The sequence below is a fragment of the Budorcas taxicolor genome, chromosome 7, assembly GCF_023091745.1.
Source record: "Budorcas taxicolor isolate Tak-1 chromosome 7, Takin1.1, whole genome shotgun sequence".
Taxonomy (NCBI): Eukaryota; Metazoa; Chordata; class Mammalia; order Artiodactyla; family Bovidae; genus Budorcas; species Budorcas taxicolor.
Genome location: NC_068916.1, coordinates 57,442,782 through 57,464,223, shown reverse-complemented (window position 1 = coordinate 57,464,223; position 21,442 = coordinate 57,442,782). Strand labels below are relative to the sequence as shown.

The 21,442-nt window shown below is 42.2% G+C and overlaps 1 protein-coding gene across 1 annotated transcript in view; it reads left to right on the top strand.

Annotated features, from left to right (window-relative positions):
- Positions 1-21,442, top strand: part of PPP2R2B (protein phosphatase 2 regulatory subunit Bbeta) — a 481,896-nt gene that overhangs the window by 386,431 nt on the left and 74,023 nt on the right. The window contains exon 6 of the mRNA XM_052643667.1: positions 20,248-20,425. Within this exon, the coding sequence (XP_052499627.1) occupies positions 20,248-20,425 (178 nt within the window). The remainder of the gene's footprint in view (positions 1-20,247; positions 20,426-21,442) is intronic.

Genomic DNA, 21,442 nt, shown 5'->3' with positions numbered 1-21,442 from the left:
CATTGGAAGACAAAAAGTCTCAAGCATTGGACCACCAGGGAAGTCCCTAGTAATACTTATAAATCTAAATTTTTTAAAACCAATAGTTGGTCTTTTGAGGTGACCATATCTGGCTAGAATTTAAGAACATCTTTTTTCTCTTGTATTTATTTTTATAACATTCTTTTGGGCTTTTTTGGCAGTTCTTGGAAAACTAGTTTTTTGTGTGTTGCTGTGATGTGAAGTTCCCTATCAAAATTAATAGAGTTTGCTAAAAAGCAGATTCATGTAAAGAAAATATTAAGTTATTTACTTTTATTATTTATAGTCTGGGTAAATAGGTAACGTAAAAAAAAATTTGAAGAGGATGCTAAAGAAGAACTGAGGTTTGACAAGCCCTGGTCTGCAAGTATTTGGGAACTGTTTAAAAATCAAGATATTCAAACCCAACTGAGTTCAAATCTCAAAGTGTAGATCTGGGAAATCTGTATTTTCTTTTTCTCTTTAATAGCTCTCAGGTGGTTCTGATGAAAAAGCAGTTTAGGAATCTCTGAATGAGAAAGTATCCAATTTTCTTTATGTAAAAAAGCTTTTTAATTCAGTCAACAAACGTTTGACTGCTGTGTATCAGGAAGTGTCTGCTGTGTGTCTGCTGTGTATCATGACCTTTGCATGGGTGCTGTCAGTGGGAAACAACATGGAGGAAGGAGGCCTTGCCACTGTGAAGCTTACGTTCTAGTGGAAACTCATAAGTAGCGCTCCCTGAGTTTCTGCCTGCTTAAGAATGGTGCTTCTGTGCTAAATCACAACCCAAAAGGATATAAACTCTTTATAACTTTGTGGACACTCTTTGGTTCTGTTTGTGACGTGGAGTTTACTGCGGCTAGAAGTCTGAAACCAGCCTTATTTTTACCTCTTATAAATATGACTCGTTTTTAAAGCTCTGCATAACCCATACATCTTCTTTATACCTGAAGTGAGATAACTTCATCAGAATATGCCTTGATATTAGCTTTCTATCATTTTCTGTTGGTATACTGTACCCTTTCAATCTTTTCTGTCTTGGATTTAAGTTTTTGCCTCAGGCATTTTTTTAAACATGTTTTAAGTATTCTTTCCTACTCACTATTTTTGATCTCTTCAATAATATATACATTGGATTCTCTTTCTTTTCTGTATGTATCATCTGCTTTTACGACTGATTTTTACCTCAGCGCTTTTTCACTTTGTTTTGTGTCATTTCCTCATGCTTATAAACCATGTTGATAACTATGTTTATCAGATTTTTCTGTTTTATTGTCCTTCAAAGCAGCTGCTGCTGCTGCTAAGTCACTTCAGACGTGTCCGACTCTGTGTGACCCCATAGATGGCAGCTGACATCTCTGTAATTGTTTTATTCTCTCTGTCATTTCCCTCCTAAGTTTGGCTAGATTGTTTCTTACCTGTATTCAGCATACCATGTGAAAAAGCGTTTCAGTTTTCTCTCCTACCTTCACTCACTCTCTTCCCCCTCACAGTTCACAGTCTGAAAACCACATTGCACTTAGTATACTTTTCAATTGTAGATTAGATCATTCGTTACTGTTAAGAGCCTAGGATATTTTCCCTAATCACCTAGGATGCACACCAAAGTCCTTCTCGTTACTCACAAGTCCCTGTAATTGATCCCTGCCTACAAATTATTTGAGTTTCTTGCATTATTTGACCCTTTGTCTGTCTTCTCAATTTGTGATATGCTTTTGGAAAAAGATGATTCCACAGGCGTAGATGATTCCACAGGCATCGATGATTCCACAGGTGTAGGCTACAAATAGTGCCTTGCATCTAGTAAGTGCTCAACATATATTGCTTCAAAATAGTCACATTAATTCTTTCAAGCATCAAAATATATTACTATAAGGTTAGACCTTGACAAAGGAAAATAGAAGATCCCCAGGATAATCCAAGGAAGAGTCTGAAAAGTATCAATACTTTTAGATTCCCTGATGGGGTAGAAAAAGTATGGGCTATGAATTCAGATTGTGTTTCAATCCTGCCTCTGCTGATCCTAACTGAGTGACCTTGTGACTTGCTATGTCATTTAACTTCACTGAGCCTCAGTTCTTTAACTGTAAAATATTGAGCAGATGATGAGGAATTTTTTGTGAAGTTTACTGGAGATAATGGTACACAGGAAATAATAGAGATTTGAAAAAGGATCAATCGGTAAAGGGGACAGTTTTGCACAGGCTAGATTCCAAAGTCATCCCATAAAAATATCTTTTAAAAATCGCTTAAATTACCCATATGGTATAGTGTATATAGTTTTTTATAAACTCTGTAAAAACTAATATGTATGCATATATATGCATAATATAAAGAATAATGCACAATCTAAAGTGAAAAGTGAAAGTGTTAGTCACTCAGTCATGTCCAACTCTTAGTAATCCCATGGACTATAGCCTACCAGGCCCCTCTGTCCATGGAATTTCCCAGGCAGGAACACTAGAGTGGGTAGCCATTCCCTTCTCCAGGGGAATCTTCCTGACCCAGGGATCAAACCCGGATCTCCCACATTGCAGACAGATTCTTTACCATCTGAGCCACCAGGGAAGTACAGGCTAAAGCTATAACTAAAATGTGGAAGGCCATTTATGAAAATAGACTTCTTTAGACTTTAATAACTCATTCCACACATCAAGGCGCTGGAAGATGAGCTCCACCAAGACAATCTGCACAGACCTACTGCCCACATCTCATACCCACTCAGGTGCCATCGAACGGAATGCAGTTGCAGTAGTCAACATTATTTAAATGTGTTTCTGTCTCTCTTTTTTCTGACTTATGCTAAGCATATATGTTTGCATCTACCTATTAATGCATATATGGTACCATTCAGGATACAATTATTTCTAGATGAAGGGCAAAATAAGTTCTTAGCAGAATGTGAGATAGGTGGAAGTCAGGAGAGTAATTTGATGTTCAATCACAATGACTTCAATGAAATGCATATTTGTCCTCTTTTCCCTCTGTATGATTAGTTTCCCCTTCCTTTTCACTGCGAGCCTCAGAGCTTTATGGCTTTTAAAGAGGTCCTCTGCTTTGCCTATTTGAGATAATAATTCATATTTCTCCCTTCAGGAAGGGAAAAAAAATTAATGGAGCTTATAATCCTATGAGTCAGCCTCACATGCTGTAAGCTCCACCCCGGCACCCTTCCTCCTCCACCCCGTCATTATATCGGCTCACATTTCACACAACCAGGGGGCAAAGGAGAGGTCAAGAATGAGTATGGAAATGGAGGACACCTTTGAAAACTTGAGGGGAGCAGAAAGGATGTAGAGTTCTAAAAGGACAAAGCACTGTGCTAGCGCACGTGGAGAGAAAATTCAAGCATTCGTGTGCAGGATATGGAAAGACAGAGTGAATGTGTGAAAAAGATCCCCGGGTCTTAGTGAATAATAACAGAAAAGCGTCAGTTAAAACTAGACCAGGCATATGTCATCCAAAATAGTACATTGTTCCAGAAAAAGTAATTACCAAATCTTATTCAGTTCAGGATATACTCTTATTCTAATACAGTTTAATGATCTAATCTAAAAAGCTAATCATGTGATTGCTGTGTAAGATTGACAGACACATGGGGGGAAATTATGAGAGAGAGTTGAAGCAATGTATTTATTGCTTGAAGCAGATTGAAAGGCAATCGTAGCAGCATTCCAAACAAAATAAAATTTCTATCCAGGGAATAGTGACCAGTTGTGCTTTATTCTCTTTGAACAAGAGATTGCTAGAAGTCAGTCTGGATTATTAGCACTAGGAACTCAAGTTAGGAAATGATTCCAAGAAGCCTGTTAAAATTGTGCCAATTGGAAGAAGGAAGCTAGAATTTTGAACTCTTAAAAATATCAGAATTATTCTCCACTGGATTGTGTGCATACATAGCAGGGGGAATGAGGAGCGTTCTGGAGCCATCTGGATCGAGGAAGACTTAGGTAAGGGGGAGTAGGTGGAAGTGGGGTGAATAAGGGGAGCAGAGCATGGCAGGAAAAAGGTATGGAGGTGATTCTGAATGCAGGATGTTCAAAGGCAGGGGTGAAACCTCTTGGAAGGTTCTGACTATATGTTTCATTCTTCCTACTGTATTTTCTGCCCTGTTGGTTCCCTGCTCTCTTTTTTTCAGGAGTCATTGGCAACACTTATTTCCTCTTTTTTAATTGGAATATAGTTTCTTTACAATGTTATGTTAGCTTCTGCTGTGCAATGAGGTGAATCAGCCATATGCGTACTTACATTCCCTCCATCATCAGACCCCTCTAGGTCATCACAGAGCGGGGAACTGAGCTTCAGTGCTTCCAGCAGCTACCCACTAGCTGGCTATTTTATGCATGGTAGTGCACTATGGTAGCACTATATGTTTACAGTGTGGCGTAAGTCAGGGCTAGAGTGAAAGTGTGGTGGAGTCAGGGCTAGAGTGATTCACTGAAGGCCATGTTCAGACTGGCAAACAGACAGAGTTAGCTTTTATTGGCAAAGAGAGAGAGGCAGGGCTGACACAGAGAGAAGCAGTTTAAGAAACCAGGACACCCCTATGAGAGAGAGACACAGAGACAAAAAGACAAGGTCAAGTTCCCCAGACCCTTAACAGCAGGCTAAGCCCCTGTTCCGTTTCACACACTCCGTTTTCAGTCCTGATCAACTGCAAGATTTTTCTCTCCCACAATACTCCTTTTTTGTTTTTTAGGTTTTTTTTTTTTTTTTAAGTAAATTTGAGAAGGTTTCTGTTTCTTGGCATCCAAACAGTCCAGACTAGAATAGAACTCCTCGCAACCCCCTCCGTGCTTTCTTCTCTCTTTCCTCATTCCCATCTCTGGAGGCTCGCCATCCTTTTTTCTTTATAGTCCTGTGTGCAGCTGCTTTTCTCAGATACTCTTTTCTCATCCTTGTCCCATCTCCTCTGTTCTTGGCCCATTCCTACTCTGTCTCCTTGGAACTAGCAAACCTCCTTCTGAGTTCTCTCTTCCCCCACCCATTTCCTGTAACAATTTTATTTGCCAGAATCATTACCTTTCAAATTCAGCCCCACCTCTCTGAAACGGAGGATTTAAGGCACCTCCCACCCTCCCACCAGACTTCAGGACACTGCCATGTCCTCTCCATATACCTAGTGTGTGCACCCGTCTTCTAACCCATCATCTTCATGGTGCAGAAAAATCCCATTTTCCAGAATCCACAATTCATTAGACTCCTCCCACCATCTCCCACATTCACATAGGTACTCTTTCATATCCCTGTATTTCTCTTTTAAGAAAAAGAGATAAATCCTAGGGATAGAACTGAGGTAATCACGTTCAAAATAGTAGAGAACATTTGACTTGACATTAGCTTATTTGAAAGACCTAGGAATTTTAGTTGACACTGCGATATGGCCTGTTACTGAGATAAATCAATGTTAAGTTGTTGAGGTAGAAAGCGCATGTCTTGTCTAGAAGAATGTAGGTCCCTCTGTGTTCTGAACTCTGGTAGACTGTGTTAAGCATGGCAAAGCATCAGTAGGGGTGACCCAGGCATGACCACTGGTGGGGTAGTAAAGATTGGAGGCTAAGTCTTGGTGTGATTGAATGGACAGTGGGGTGGACTGAGCACTGTGTTCAAATATCTGGAGAGCTTTTGCGTAGAGGAAGAGGTATACTGGCTGTCTGTCAACCCAAGGAACTAACAGGTGGACAGTTAAGGAAAGTGGATCTAAATTCAAAGCCATGCTCATTGGGAGCTGCTTTCACTTTTTCAGGAGGAGTCCAGTGCAGGCTGAAGAATCCTGAGAATCCTCCCTAGCTGGACATTGGAGGCAAAGATCTCTCTTCTTTTCCTTTTATATTACAAAACTAATGTAGGATTATAGCATCAAATCAAACAGTCCTGTACCATGGGCCCACATGTTAAGGTAACTCACATTACTAGTTTGGCATGTATCCAGCCACACCATTTTCTGTATGTCCACACAAACATATATTATCAACCTTAATAGATGGATATGATTTTGTTTATTTTTACAAATTCGAGATGATACTTACACACTCTGCTTGGTAACATAAACATCCCTCTTGGTCATTCATCTTCTGTGAAGTAGCTGTCAATATTCTAAAGTGTGGGTATACTATAACTTATTAAACCAGTCCCCTATTCACTGACAGTCACCTGTTTCCAGATTTTGTTACAATGTAATTATAACTAACAGTGCTGCAGTGAATGGTCTCAAGCATTTGTCATCATAAACCAATGTCCAGTTTTCATAGGATAGTTTCCATTAAAGCAGGTTTTGCTAAGTTGAAAGATATGTGCATTATTGTATTTTAATAGCTACTTTTTCCTGTTGCATTCATACTCCCACCAGCAAATGCCCATTTCCTCTTACTATCTCCAGACAGATGTTATCAGTCATTTTGCATATCCCAGTAGAGACTCTGCTGAGAAGGGAGTGTAGGATAGTGGCTAAGGTAAGGATGCTCTTGGTCAGAATACCCAAGTACCCATCTGAGCTCCAACAAGCACTAGTGTGTGACTTTAAGGTAAGACACATTATTCCTTTGTGTCTTAGTTACCCTTACTTGCAGAAAGAGGTATAATATGAATTCCTACCTCATAACATTATCTTGAATATTAAATGAATTAATGGTTAGAAAAAATTTAGAAGAGTAGCTGGCATAGAATAACATTTTATAAGTTTAAATGATTAATAAGATTGATCTTTCTATAAGATTAAAGATTTAAAAATCTTAACTTGCAGCTTCTTGACTACTAATAAGGTTGGACATATTTTATATATTTCTTGGTCATTTGCTTCTAGCTTTTTCTAAATTTTCTGTCCATATCCTTTGCCCATAATTTTTTACTGAGTTGTCTTTTTATCAATTGAGGGAATGTTTTCTACATACTATGAATAGTAACTCTCTTCTATCCTTTTTCCCTTCCATAAACTATTTTTAACCATTTATTAAAATCAGGATGTTTTAAGTTAATATTAAAAAACCTCATATGGAACTATAAAAATAGTTCTAAACTCATATAATCTCATACTCCAAGCATTGTTAAGAGCTCTTTGTATGGACTCTTGCATTTACCCCTCCAATTCACTGGCTCTTAGCTTTGGCTCTACATATTGATCCCTTCTTGTTGTTTAGTAGCTCAGTCATGTCCAACTCTTTGCAACCCCATGGACTGCAGCACGCCAGGGTTCCCTGTCCTTCACCATCTCCTGGAGCTTGCTCAAACTTATGTCCATTGAGTCAGTGATACCATCCAGCCGTCTCATCCTCTGTCGTCCCCTTCACCTCCCGCCTTCAATCTTTCCCAGCATCAGGGTCTTTTCCAATGGGTCAGTTCTTTGCGTCAGGTGGCCAAAGTATTGGAGCTTCAGCCTCAGCATCAGTCCCTCCAATGAATATTCAGGATTGATTTCCTTTAGGATTGACTGGTTTGATCTCCTTGCAGTCCAAGGGACTCTCAAGAGTCTTCTCTAACACCAGAGTTCAGAAGCATCAATTTTTCGGCACTCAGCTTTCTTTAATGGTCCAAAACTCACATCCAAATACAACTATTGGAAAAAGCCATAGCTTTGACTATATGGACCTTTGTCAGCAAAGTAATGTCTCTGCTTTTTACTATGCTGTCTAGGTTGGTCACAGCTTTTCTTCTAAGGAGCAAATGTCTTTTAATTTCATGTCTGCAGTCACCATCTGATTTTGGAGCCCAAGAAAATAGTCTGTCACTGTTTCCTTTGTTTCTCCATCTGTTTATCTTGACCTGATGAGACCAGAATTGATGCTTTTGAACTGTGGTATTACAGAAGACTCTTGAGAGTCCCTTGGACTGCAAGGAGATCAAACCAGTCAATCCTAAAGGAAATAAATCCTGAATATTCGTGGGGGGGGACTGATGCTGAGATGGAAGCTCTAATACTCTGGCCACCTGATGTGAAGAACTGACTCATTGGAAAATACCCTGATCCTGGGAAAAGCGGAAGGCAGGAGAAGGGGATGACAGAGAATGAGATGGCTGGATGGCATCACTGACTTGACGGACATGAGTTTGAGCAAGCTCCATGAGTTGGTGATGGACAGGGAAGCCTGGCATGCTGCTGTCTGTGAGGTAGTAAAGAGCTGGACACAACTGAGCAACTGAACTGAACTGATGGGACCAGAGGCCATGATCATCATTTTTTGAATGTTGAGTTTTAAGCCAACTTTTTCACTCTCCTCTTTCACCTTCAAGAGACTCTTTAGTTCCTCTTTGCTTTCTGCCATAAGGGTGGTATCATCTGCATATCTGAGGTTATTGATATTTCTCCCAGCAATCTTGATTCCAGCCTGTACTTCATCCAGCCCAGAATTTGCCATGATGTGCTCTACATATAAGTTAAGTAAGCAGAGTGACAATATACAACCTTGACATACTCCCTTCCCAATTTTGAACCAGTCCATTGTTGTGTGTCCAGTTCTAACTGTTGCTTCTTGTTTCTCAGGAGGCATGTTAGGTGGTCTGGTATTCCCATCTCTTTAATGAATTTTCCACATGTTGTTGTGATCCACACAGTCAAAGGCTTTAGAGTAGTCAATGAAGCAGAAGTAGATGTTTTTCTGGAATTCTCTTGCTTTTTCTATGATTCAGTGGATGTTGGCAATTTGATCTCTGGTTCCTCTGCCTTTCCTAAATCTAGCTTGAACATCTGGAAGTTCTCAGTTCATGTACTGTTGAAGACTAGCTTGAAGAATTTTGAGCATTACTTTGCTAGAATGTGAAATGAGTGCCATTGTGTGGTAATCTGAACATTCTTTGGCATTGCCCTTCTTTAGGATTAGAATGAAAACTGACCTTTTCCAATCCTGTGGCCACTGCTGAGTTTTCTAAATTTGCTGGCATATTGAGTGCAGCACTTTCACAGCATCATCTTTTAGGATTTGAAATAGCTCAACTGGAATTCCATCACCTCCACTATCTTTGTTTGTAGTGATGCTTACTAAGGCGCACTTGACTTCACACTCCAAGACATCTGGCTCGAGGTGAGTGATCGATCACAGGGGCTTTCAAAACGCTAGTACTTGGATTCCACCCACCAGGCATTCTGACTTAACAACACTCTCCCCACCACCACCACCCAGTGGAGGGCCCCAGGCATCAGTTTTTAATTAGAAGTCTCACTTGATTCTAATGTACACCCGGGGATGGGAACCAGACAATGCAATCCTGAAAAGGCACTTTGTTTCTGATTCAGAATATCACTGGTAACCACTACTGCCATCTGTTGGTGGGAGGCAGAACTGACACAGTTTTGTTGCATCGTCTAACAGCTTTATTTATACTTATGAAAGGCTGTGTTTCAGAGCTCTTAGAGATTCCTCTTTGTATACACACACACCTTTTCCGTGTAATGACTTCTCAGGTAACTTCCAGCTCTAAGATTCTTAAAGTTTATATCAAATTTATACTTACCGTCTTCGATTTGTGGAAGCCACGGTAATAAATGACAGAATATAGTGTGACCCTCCTGAGGTCTTGTTGATCCTTGATTATCAAAGATTCAGTGATACTTATCCCAGTTGTTAATAGGAGAAAGTGTATGGGAAGAGTTCAGAAATAGTTCCATCAACAGCAGTTAAAAAAACAAGACAAAAACAATTGTTGTGATTAATCCTAACCAAACTAACTAAAAATTAAACCACTGCCTCTTCCCATCCCATCCCCTTCCCCACCTATAAATGTTAACTGAAATTTTCCTCTGCTGTGATATTTTAAGATGTCTCCTTTTTTCCTGTGGAATTGCACAATGTGAAACATCAAGGGAAATAACAGGAAAGGCAATGTACAGGGAAGCACACTTTGAGAAATAGCAATGTTGGCAGAAAATGGAAGTGTCTGGGAGAAAAAAAAAAGATAAAACTGGCAGAATTACAGGCTGCTGCATGGGCTGGTAATTAGATACTGAGTTTATCTTCCGAGCGAAAGATATTTTCCCTCTCTTTTTTTGTAGAGAGGCCAAAAGAAGTCAAAGACACTGAGAGCATGAAATTGTTAGTCTGCTATAAAAATCATCTTCGATGCATTGAGTTTAAAAAATATGTATTAATTCCCCAGGCATGTTTTATGGGTTGTGTGTTATTCTTGTAGTTGGCAATAAGGGATAAGCCTTTGAGAGATAGATCCTTCATATGTGTGTGTGTATGTGTGTGTGTGTGTGCATATATATATATGTGTGTGTATATATATATATGGACTTTTTAAACCAGAACATATTTATGAACTGAAACTTTTTTCTGCTGATTGTGGAAGTTAATATTGAGTTTCTTTTATCCACCCTTGATTTAGAGTCTTTCCAGAAATATTTTCTTAAGAACTGATTTCTCAGTCTCAGAACTGTTAACCTTTTGATCCGGGTAATTCTTTGCTGCTAAAGGCTGACCTGTACATTGCAGGGCTTTTAGCATCATCCTTGGCCTCTACCCAATAGCATACACCCCATTCTGACAATCAAAACTATCTCCAGACAGTGTCAGATGGCAATTTGGCCTCCAGTGAAGAACCATTTATATAGAGAATGCTTATGGCTCCGTTTTTGGGGGGTGAGCTGTCACTTCAAAAAACAATTTACCTGATTCCCCAATCTAAATTAGAGCCCCTATTTCTTTTAATGAAAGGATATTTTTGCCTCTCTTGAAGCAATACACATCTTTCTATAGCATCCTAGGCAGTTTGTAACAATGTGTCTACCTTGAGACACTAACTTCTTTCTTCCCTATTAGACTTTAAGTGCCACAACCAACCTGCTTTTGTTCACCCGATACACGTACCACACAAAGCAGTGATTGGCACTTAATAAATGTTTGTCAAATGAAAGAATATAATTCTCAGATATTTAAGACCCTGAAGCACAAAGCCTGATTTGCTCCAAAGGGGTTTTTCCTCTCAGGCTTATTTCAATCCATATGACAAAGCCAGTAAAAGAAGAACTCAGGGACATATTGAGGCTGTTGAAGGGTGTGATCTGGGAAATCTAAAAATTATATTATTTGGATAGGATTCCCTGGGGGTTTGGCGGGGTGGTGTTGAGTGGCAGTTTCATTCTGGAAACAACAGCTCTAATATGTCGTTATAAACCAGAGCCAACCTCTCACTCCTGCTTTCTGAACTCCATCCACCACTGATCCATGGAGGAAACAAGTTTTTTTATTATTTTTTTTAACCAGGGTGAGGCTTAATGCTCCATTAATTCTCTGAGAGAAAGTGTCGCAGGACCCAGAGAGATGTTCCTAGGGAGGGTGGACCTTGCTCCATACAGACTGCACAAGAGGCCTTTAAATGCTTCTTTTCATGTTCTTTAAAAAATGGAATTAAGATGCATATTTTTTAAGATGAAAAATGACTGGCATTCTTCCCACTGAAAATGGGGAGTAATTTAATTTGTGAGTGGTTTATTTTATTTGACAGTCTTTGTACGTACTCGATTTGGTTTGTTACACCAAATTACCCTTTGATAATGGGTACACAGAATGCCAGACTCTACCCCCCAGGTTGGTTTGATAATTGGATGAACAACCATATTGTTCAAGGTTTTCATGACAATGTGGACAGAAGCTATTAGGAAAACTCCTAACCAGAAAAGCCTTCTGCTTTTTTTTTCCACCAACAAAGTTAATTGCTACCCAGTGACCAGTTATCCCACTAGCCACTTCTCCTGAGCAATGCTGAGTTCTGTAATCATGATTGAATTCCCTGGGTGGATAAAAGGGATGTCTACACTCTGAAGCCAACAGAAGTCAGAAAATCTTCCCTGGGCAATCTCTCAGGATGGACTATTTTTTTTTCTACACCTGGAAGTTCATGGGAAGGATTCTAGTAATAACGATCATAGGGGCTGTAGCCAGACTGCCAACAAGCGTAATGCCATCTCCTGGTATTTGTATGACCCTGAGCAAGTTTCACCACTTCCTTTGCTTCAAGATCCATACCTGTAAAGTGGGAAGAATATTAGTACTTACCTCTTAAGATCACAGTAAGGATTCAATAACATAGTGAGCATAAAGTGTTTAGCACAGTTTGGCAAAAAGTAAGCTCTCCAGAAATGTCTCTTTGGTAGATGGTATGTATCAGGCCCTGGGCTAAGTTTTCTTGGCAAAGCTATAGAGGAATGCTATCTGTAACATTATGGAAGAGAGTCTTGACATGGAGAAAGGTGAAGTAAGAAGCCCAGGGCCACGTGGCTGGTAAATAGCCCAACCAGGATTCAAGGCCAGGTCTACCTGACTCTGAAAACTCTCTAACACCACATAACTTCAAATTTTGTGCTTGTGTACCATCTAGAAGAATTTTGAATAACCACGTACCTTCCTGAGCATCTTTCAGTAGGCAGCTAAGCGCTTCCATCATAACATTAAATATGTAACAGAGGATGTGGCTTCAGAAGTATTTTGAACATAGGCAGTTTAAAATAAAACTGTTATATCACCTTTTTAATGTGTGAAATTTAAACACCATTGTAACTGGATACCTATCAATATCCATTAAAAGAATAAGGAATAAAGTTCTTTAAAAGTCATAACTTTACATTGTTCCTTTTTCTCCTTTAATTTTGTGTTTTCACTGCAACTTCCTCCAAATAAATGTTGAAAACTCTTTTTGATCATTTCTGTAACAAAAATAGGCTTTTCCCTCCCCATGAATGTATAACTATAAAGCTTTAAAATTCTCTTCTGGATTTAATTATCTCCAAAATTATTAATGGGACACAATTGACCAAAAAGCATAAAACACAATTCTGATTTTATTAGAATTTCAAGTTATAATTTTTGAGATTTTAATTTTATTAGAATTATTTTTTTAGAAATCTTGTTAGAAATTCATATGATGATGAGCTGGGTGATGGGGTCGTTTGTGGGGCTTTGATTAAAGATGTCATCTGTCCCTCCCTGAAGTGTTTTATACCATGGATAACACACCCCAGTAAGATTCAGGATGGGGAAGGTTTATCTTTCTTTTCCAAAGATGAGAATGAGAGCCTCGACTGTGGGTATATCCTGACATAATTTGATTTTAGGAAGGAAAGTATATTGTTTGTTGGTGTTCAGTTGCTAAGTTGTACCTGATTCTTTGTGACCCCATGGCCTGTAGCCCACCAGGTTCCTGTCCATGGGGATTTCCAGGCAAGAATACTGGAGTGGGTTGCCATTTCCTTCTCCAGGGGATCTTCCTGGCCCAGGGATTGAACCCAGGTCTCCTGCATTGGTAGGCGGATTCTTTACCACTAAGTCATGGTTTCCTTTAAAACTATTTCACGAAGTTCTTAGGAAGTCGTCACATTCTCCCGTTTGAAGACAGCTCCCCTGCACTGCTTAGCTGGGTCGCTTTGAAACAGGGATATTTATAGCAGGACCCAATGGCGCTCCCATCTTCAGGATGACTCACTCCCGCTTCCTTGACTATGAAGTCTGAGTGCTTTTTACCTGTTGGCTTTATCCCAAACTTACAGTAATTGTCTTTGGAGAATCACAGAAGATAGTTCTTAAAGGAAGTCCAGGAAAGGCATGATGGCAAACATGAAGTGAGGCTGAAATCTGGAACTTTCTACCCTTTCCTCCAGCTTTACCATTTAGTGCTTCTAGATGGAATGGTGTAGTCAGCCCAGACCCCACGAGTCCTTAAACCTGTGGTCCCAGAGCACCGGGGTCAGAGTTCCCTGCACCAAGGAAAAGGTGGACAGCTCCCATCTCTTGCTTGTCTAGATCAAACAAACATGGTTTTAGCTTCCCAAAAGAGCTGATTATGAACAAGAAGGAGTGGGTAGGGGGTTGCGTATTCTCTGCCCCCACTAAGCTTCATAAGAATACTCTGTGTTGACTGTCCAACATATAGTAAATGGTTAGTAAATGTTTGGGGAAGGTTTTATCTGGGGCCAGCATGTGGTCATGACATTGCTATGTGAACTTCCTAACTGATGACACAGAACCCCCCTAACCCCCTCGCCTGGATACATGCTATCGTTCTCAGTATAGAGTAATCTCAGTTACTGGGGAGGGTGGGGGGCATCTGTTGAATGTTGACAAGGAAATACAAGCAAACATGGATGTAAGTTGGTAGCAATTTTTTCAAAAGGCCCAGTCATGTCAATTATGTTGATTGTACTTAGTATCCAAGGGTATTCACATTTGTGTGCTGAACTCGGTCAGGTTCAACCCAAAGTTACCGAACAGCTGGAATCCGTGCACATCCTTGTACCAGTGGACTCCTCTCTCTCCCTTCTCCATGGCTGCAACTTTTCCTCTGTTCTTGAGCTCCTCTCCAGCCATCTCTTCTCTCTCAGGCTCTTGCCTTGAATCTGTCAACTTATGGAGGCTCTGGAGGTTGCCATGGTGAGCAGAGCTGTGGTTTTTCCTCTGTGAGGAGCCCTCACCTCCAGCCCCTCCCCGGCTGTGCATTTTTACAGATGTCATGTAAAGTGGGGGCCCTCAGGGGCTTCCAGGACTGTGTCCCCCTTTCTCCATGTGTCTCCAAAGGGGCCTCTGTGACCTGCTGACACCCACTTAGGTGCCACAGAAGACTGTGATGCATCACCACCAAGGTCACCGAATAAACCAAACGACAGTAACATTCGTTTCGTTAGTAAATGGATTCTGGGAGGTGAAAGATGGTCTTGTGTTTCCCAAGACCAGAGGCAGGAAAGATAATGAGAAAGGTGTGAAGGAGGAAGACTGAAAGATGGGTAGAGAGAAACGGAAGGTGGGGAGAAAGAAGGGAGAGAGAGCAACGAGGAAGGGCTTTCTTAACAGGGAGGGGTCAGTACTGGGCAGCCAGTGATCTTCCTATCCCCACAATCACACCTGTGACCCAGCCCTGACTTCTGATCTTCCATCTCCTGCCACTGTCTTCCCTGCTCACTCCTCTCCAACCACAGAGGCCCTTCCCTGTTCCTTCTATCCTCTGAGCGCTTTCCAACCTCAGGGCCTTTGCACTTGCTGTTTCCTCTGCCTGGAATGCTCTTCTCCAGAGTGCCACGTGGCTGCTGATCTCCCTACATTCGGCTCTCAGCTCAAATATCCCGCCCCCAAGGGAGGCCTCCCATCCCCGCTCCACTCTCATCAGTTCTCCATCCCCTCACCAAGCTCAGGTTTTTCTTCATGTCTGATGTGGAGGAAGACTTTATTTTGCATTTTGAGTGAAGACAAAATCACTGCCCACCCCCTCCATGCCCAGAAAAACCCACGGAATCACACCCTTCACCTTGTACTTTCCTCCCTCCCATCTGAGCTCTGCACATACTGGTCTCCCCAACTGAAGCACCGCTCCCTCTCCTCCTCGTCCCCCACTTTCACCTGGTGGATTCCCACAAACCTATCACCTCCCGCTCGCTCAGCAGTCCTCTCCTTTCTGAGGTCTCCCTTGTGCTCCCCAAGCAGATAAAAGCCCATTTAGCTGACACTGCCCTGGGCACTGCCTGCTGACGTCCATTACAGCCAGACGCCCTACGCTGAAACGCCCGGGTACTCACTCGTCTCTCCCCCACACCCGAGCGTGCCCCTTCAGGCCCAGAGGACAGAGCGGCCCAGGACTTAGATTCCAGAGTCAAGCAGTGCCAGGCCTGAGCATGAGCTGTGTGACTTGATACAAATTACTTAACCTCTCTGGTCATTTCCTCATCTGTGCAGCAGAGACCATATTCACTGAGCTAAACCATAGGCTACTGATGAGCATTCGCTGATGAACTGCTTAAGAGTTGCTTAACTTTATAAGCAGTAAGCTGGGTCAGAGGATGGTGAGTGGAGGATGTGCCATGTGAGGTGGGGTAGGGGTAGGGGCACAGAAGACCTCTCTCAAGGGGTGATCATTGAACAGAGCCCTGAATCGTGTGGGGAAGGAGCCCCAGGGCACTCTGGGGTTCTCCACATCCCACTAATATCCAGCTGACATAGATGTCTATAAGCCTCGTGGAAGGATAGACTCTGAGGCTGCTCTCTTGGTCTGTGAAACTTTATTTGGTGGATACTCTAACACAGTACTGGTTGTCTTGACAACCAGGCTGCGTTGCTTATGCTTTGCAATCATGCTCAGGGCTATGAGCTGAAATTGAATCAGGGTTGGGGAGGAGTATGGGGTGCCTAGGGAGGGGCAAGGATTCCAGCAGCACAGTCCTTGGCCACCTGCGGCCTCCAAGGGCCAAGGCTGGCCCCGTTCTCATTCGCAAGCCTACTGGAGCACCAGCCTTGTCTCAGGGGGCTCTCGCCCCACAGCCACTGCCGAGAAAAAGAGGGTGTGAACCACCAGTTGAAGGTCCTGGCTTGATCCTGCAGTTTGTCGGGTCCTGTGGAGAACAGCTCAGGCACCTGGTATCGGGACAGAGGAAGCGATCGGATGAGTGGCAGAAAGTCGGGTTGTGCTGGCAACCCCCACCGGGTGACCATGGGCATGGCACGTCACCTCTGGGGTTCCTGACTTCCTCATCTGCAGAATTCAGGAACTGTCTGTGGTGGTTGGTCTCAAACTTTCCTTATCCATAGTTACTTAAGCAAGATGTGAGAATCCAAACATATTACCAAGAATGATGAAGGTCGTAAGGCCTAGACACCACGGCCTCCCACTGTGCCACCCCCCCCCCCCCCGACACACACATATCATGTGACAGCCTCGAAAGAGACTCCAGGGTCCTTCCACGACTCAGTGTTTCACGAGTCAGTGTCACATCCAGATGGCACAGAGTCCTTCCAGAGTGTTAGCCTGAACCGCATGAAGTTACTGACATGTGACCATTTTTGACTTGCAAAAGTGGCATTTTCGTATTTCGTCCTAAGCATTTCTTTTGCAGCAGCAGTTCTCTGGGCTCACTCTGGAACTACATTGTCCCAGTTCAGCTCCGCTCCTTCCTCTCTGTGTGACGTCAGACAGAATATTTCACCTCCCCCGTAAAATGGCAAACAAGGACTTTTCCTCGTGAGGTCGGCTACTGATAGGGCTGAAGGGCACGGGTGCTCTAACTCAGTGACTGCTAGTACAGGAAGCCCTCCCTGATCTTACAGGGAAGACCCAAATGATTGCCCAAGGGCTGAACTCAGGGAACCGTATCCCACTCTTCTCCCCGCCTGGCCCCAGAAAGAGCATGTATCCAGAGCAGATAGGAAACAGTCCCAGCGAGGTTTCCTAACTGGTCATCCTGTCCAGTTGGTAAGCTTGAACCACCTTACCTCCTTCTTCCTCCTTTGACACGGTGTCCCTGGACAGTGAACAGCCTTGACCTGGGCGTGGGGAGGGTGTTGGAACATCACGAGTGATGTTTGTCGCCTGGCTTATCTGGGCAGAGCATTAGCGCTCCCTCCCCAGATACCTACCCAGAGCTTTCCCATTAAGTGCTACATCATGGAGTATGTCAGCCTGAATTAGCAGGCAGGCCTGTCACATGAAGCTGAAGCTCTGAGCTGGCAGCTCCCACTTGGTAATGCCTCTTGATCCTAGCTGTCATGTTCCCTCCCCGCATTGCCACAGCCACAGGAAGCCTGTGCAGACAGTGAGGGTAATGAAGGAGGCCCAGGGAAGAGTTTAGGCAAAGCCCCAGGAAGTCCTCACAGATTCCATTGCTTCCCTAGCCCTGGGGAACCTGCTTTCAGTGCCACTACCTCGAGGAGGTGAGCAGAAGTAGGGGAATACAGAGCTCAAAAGCTCCAGGTAGGGAATTCCTTTGTGACAAACCTCAAAGCAGGGCATGTATCTATGAAAGCGCATGGAATAGACATCCTATTCAAATGCCATGAACATCTCCAACCCCAAATTGATATTTCTAGAAGCAGCTTAGCCGCAGAATTCTACAACTAGCACTACCTTTATTACTGCCCATAATTCTATCAACTCCATAAATTCTATGGACCCTGTACTCATGTCCCTTACAGAGCATTTATCACTTCCTGTCGTGTATAATATCGGAGTGTGGTGTGATACAGTGGGAAAAGCACTAGCTTTGCAGTCAGATAGACTCTGCAATCATATTCAGACTATGTTTCCTACAGCTGGGCAATTCTGGGCCACTGACTTAGCTTCTCTGAGCCTGAGTTTTCTCTTTATCATAGTACTTTGTACTTCTACTATCTGTTTCACAGAGCTGTCAAAAGAATTTCCTGAAGTGGGGCTTGAAGGATGATTGACACAGTCAGTGCCCATTAAATATGTGTGGGAGAGTTTCTAAGGCACTTTTCTTACCCATTACAAAGCCGTAACTCAGAATAGTATCAGTATATCACCTTCCTTTTCAAAGTTCTACTTCATTCATCCTCTATAATTTGTTCTCCGCACTACATCAGGAATGATCTCACTGAAACTTTGATCCTTATCATATCAAAATCATTGAAGAATCTTTTGATTTCTTCCCATATCTCTTGGGCTGGTGGGCTACAGTCCATGGGGTCACAAAGAGTTAGACACGACTAACACTTTCACTTTTCACTTTCATTTATCTTAGGATGGTGGCAAAAATCTCTTTGGGGGCCTGCCTCTTGCCTACCCTGTCACTTCGTCTCCCACCGTGGTTCTCATCACTCTCTGTCTCAACTACACTGACCCACTGATATTTCATTCTTGCATTACCCTCACCATAGGACCTTTGCACATGCTCTTTCCGCTGACTGGAGCATTCCTCCTTACCCTCCTGACCTAGTAAATCCCTTCTCATCCTTTAAGTCATCCAGTTCATACTTCCTCAGCAAAACCTCTGCAGACCTCCATGACCAGGTTAAATCCTTCTTTGTGCTGTTTCCTCTCCTTTTGGGTGCTTACTACATTTTATTATGAGATGATTTCGTACCTGGCTCCACCATCTGGGCCAGCCAGATGAAGGCAGCTGTCTGGTTTGGCTCCCCAGTTGAATGTCCCCTCTGCCCCCCTACACTAGGACCTTGTACAGAGCTCAAGAAAATGTTGTTGAAAGGGTGAATAGAAGGTTGAACTGAAGGGCAAATCATCTCAACAGATCCCAACCACCCTTCATGATAAGTAGGGCACAGTGGATATTTCAGATAGTATAACCAGAGCCCAAAAGGGGCAAGATAATTGCTCAAGCTCACACAGCCTGTCAGTGAGGGGTGAATCTGTGGTCAGAACCAGCTCTCTTAGTTTTTGCTTTCCCTGGGCCTCTGCTATAGAACCATCATCCACAGCAAGGTAGAGGGCTTGTGAAGACTTTCCCTTCCATCCCACTCCTGGTTTTTAGAGGATCCCTGTGGATTCTTCCTACATCCACATCTCAAGCTTCTCTGATTTCCAGGATATCCAGTGCCACATTTGTATAGGAGTCTATGTTTCTTCTGAATTCCTCATTCAACTTTTTTTTTTTTTAAGATTTTTGTGATGTGGACCATTTTTAAAGTCTTTTTTTAATTTGTTACAATATTGCCTCTGTTTTATGTTTTGGTTTTTTTGGGTCACAAGGCATGTGAAATCTTAGCCCCCCAACCAGGGATCGAACCTGTACCCCCTGCATTAGAAGGTGAAGTCTTAATCACTGGACCACCAGGAAAGTCCCTTCTGTGCAAAACTATTTAACTGTCTGATTCTTGGACCCATAAGAAGATAATGATTCACATATTCTCTCTCATTCATTCAACAAATACTATGTATCCTTCATATATCAGTAAGATGACCATATAATTTATTGTCTAAATGAGGACAGTTTTGACATGACAGTATACACTACCTTGTTGATACACAGATTAAACCAAGATCTTCCCAGATAAAACAATGGGTTCCCTATATTTTAATGACTGATTTTGGGCTACTAGAATCGGGTGATTATACGCTTTCCCAAAATTCTTTTAAAAAGATTAAAGATAGAACCAGGATGGGGCCTAAGCTCCCAAAGCCATGGAGACTAAATTTTAATCTCAGTTGAACTAGACATTTCTAAAAATTTCTACAACTTCCTTTTGAAAATAGATTTCATGTTTTAAAAAACAAACAATCTGGAACAACATCTCTGGCAGCTGTTCCCCTGAGAGGAGGCCACTTGAAAAAAATCTTAGAGTCTATAAAGGATGAAATTGCCCATCAGGGCTACGGGATGGTGACATTTTTTAAAAAGAATGAAACTAAAAGGCACCAAAGGGAATCGGAACAGCATGTAATTTATCAGTCTCTTTCTCTACCTTAGATCTCCTTTGATGTGATGTGGTCGTGATTTTGTGTGTGATAATGAATGATATAAACACGCACACTCTTTCCTAATGAAGAGCTTTGGTTCTGAAGCAATTTCTTTCTCTTGCATCCCAGGTGCCTGTCCTGAGACCCATGGACCTGATGGTGGAGGCCACCCCGCGAAGAGTATTTGCCAACGCGCACACATATCATATCAACTCTATATCAGTCAACAGCGACTATGAAACCTACATGTCAGCTGATGACCTGAGAATTAACCTATGGAACTTTGAAATAACCAATCAGAGTTTTAGTATCCTTTCTTTGAGGCCAATAACTAGTTGGCTTGAATCAAGACTATTCAGGTATGAGCAAGCTTGGGAGAAAATGGAATAGAAAGGGTCAATCACTATCGAAGACTTAGCACTTGTGGAGATCTGTTCCCTTTTAAATTATATTGGCATCTGTGATACTCTTTCATCCAAAGTTAGGGAGGCATTGAATTGCAAGTAGTGAACCAGGACTACCTTTGGGTTAAAACACTGAATCACTTCCTTTATGCAGAAGCATTTGTGTGTCATGAATTAGAACTTTATCAGCTATAAGGCCAGACCCTAGAGTTCAGTGTAAGGTTCCTTCCTCTTGTTGATGGATTCACAAATGGCCTGTATTTACATTATGGACCACAGTTGCACAGGAGATGGTTTTCATTGTATCATAATAATGAAAGTAATAGTGAATTTGTTGAATTCCAGGCACTGCGCTGGGAGCTTAACATATAGAATCTCATTTTGAAAAGTGCACATATCATAACTGTCCAGCTTGATGAATTTTCACAGGCAGTGGACTCCTGTATAAGTAACAGCTAAATCAGAAAATCAAACTTGATTAGCAATGCTCATGTCCCCATCATACTTCTTCAGTCTCTTCCTGTCAAGACTATATTGGCATATTGAAATTATTATTATCTTCTGTTTAGCTCATATTTAGAGAAATCAAGACAACTGCTGAATGAGTAGATGACCCAGCATTCTCGTCCTACTATGTTGACCCTATATTTAATATTAAAATCAATCAGTTATTCAGCACCTATCATGTGGTCCATCCCACCACAGACCTGACTTTTCACTTGAATTCCCAATCTGAATGATTTCACCACCCAGGCAGCTGAGTAACTGAAGTAAGAGTCAATATTGATCTTTTCTCCCAGTCACCAGCCTGTCCACCCCGCAAGCCAGTTTGTCCACGAGCCCTGGCTTTGCTTCCTCTAAAATGAACCTCAAATGAACTCATCTCTCTCCATCTCCACTCCTGCCAACCCACACCAGTA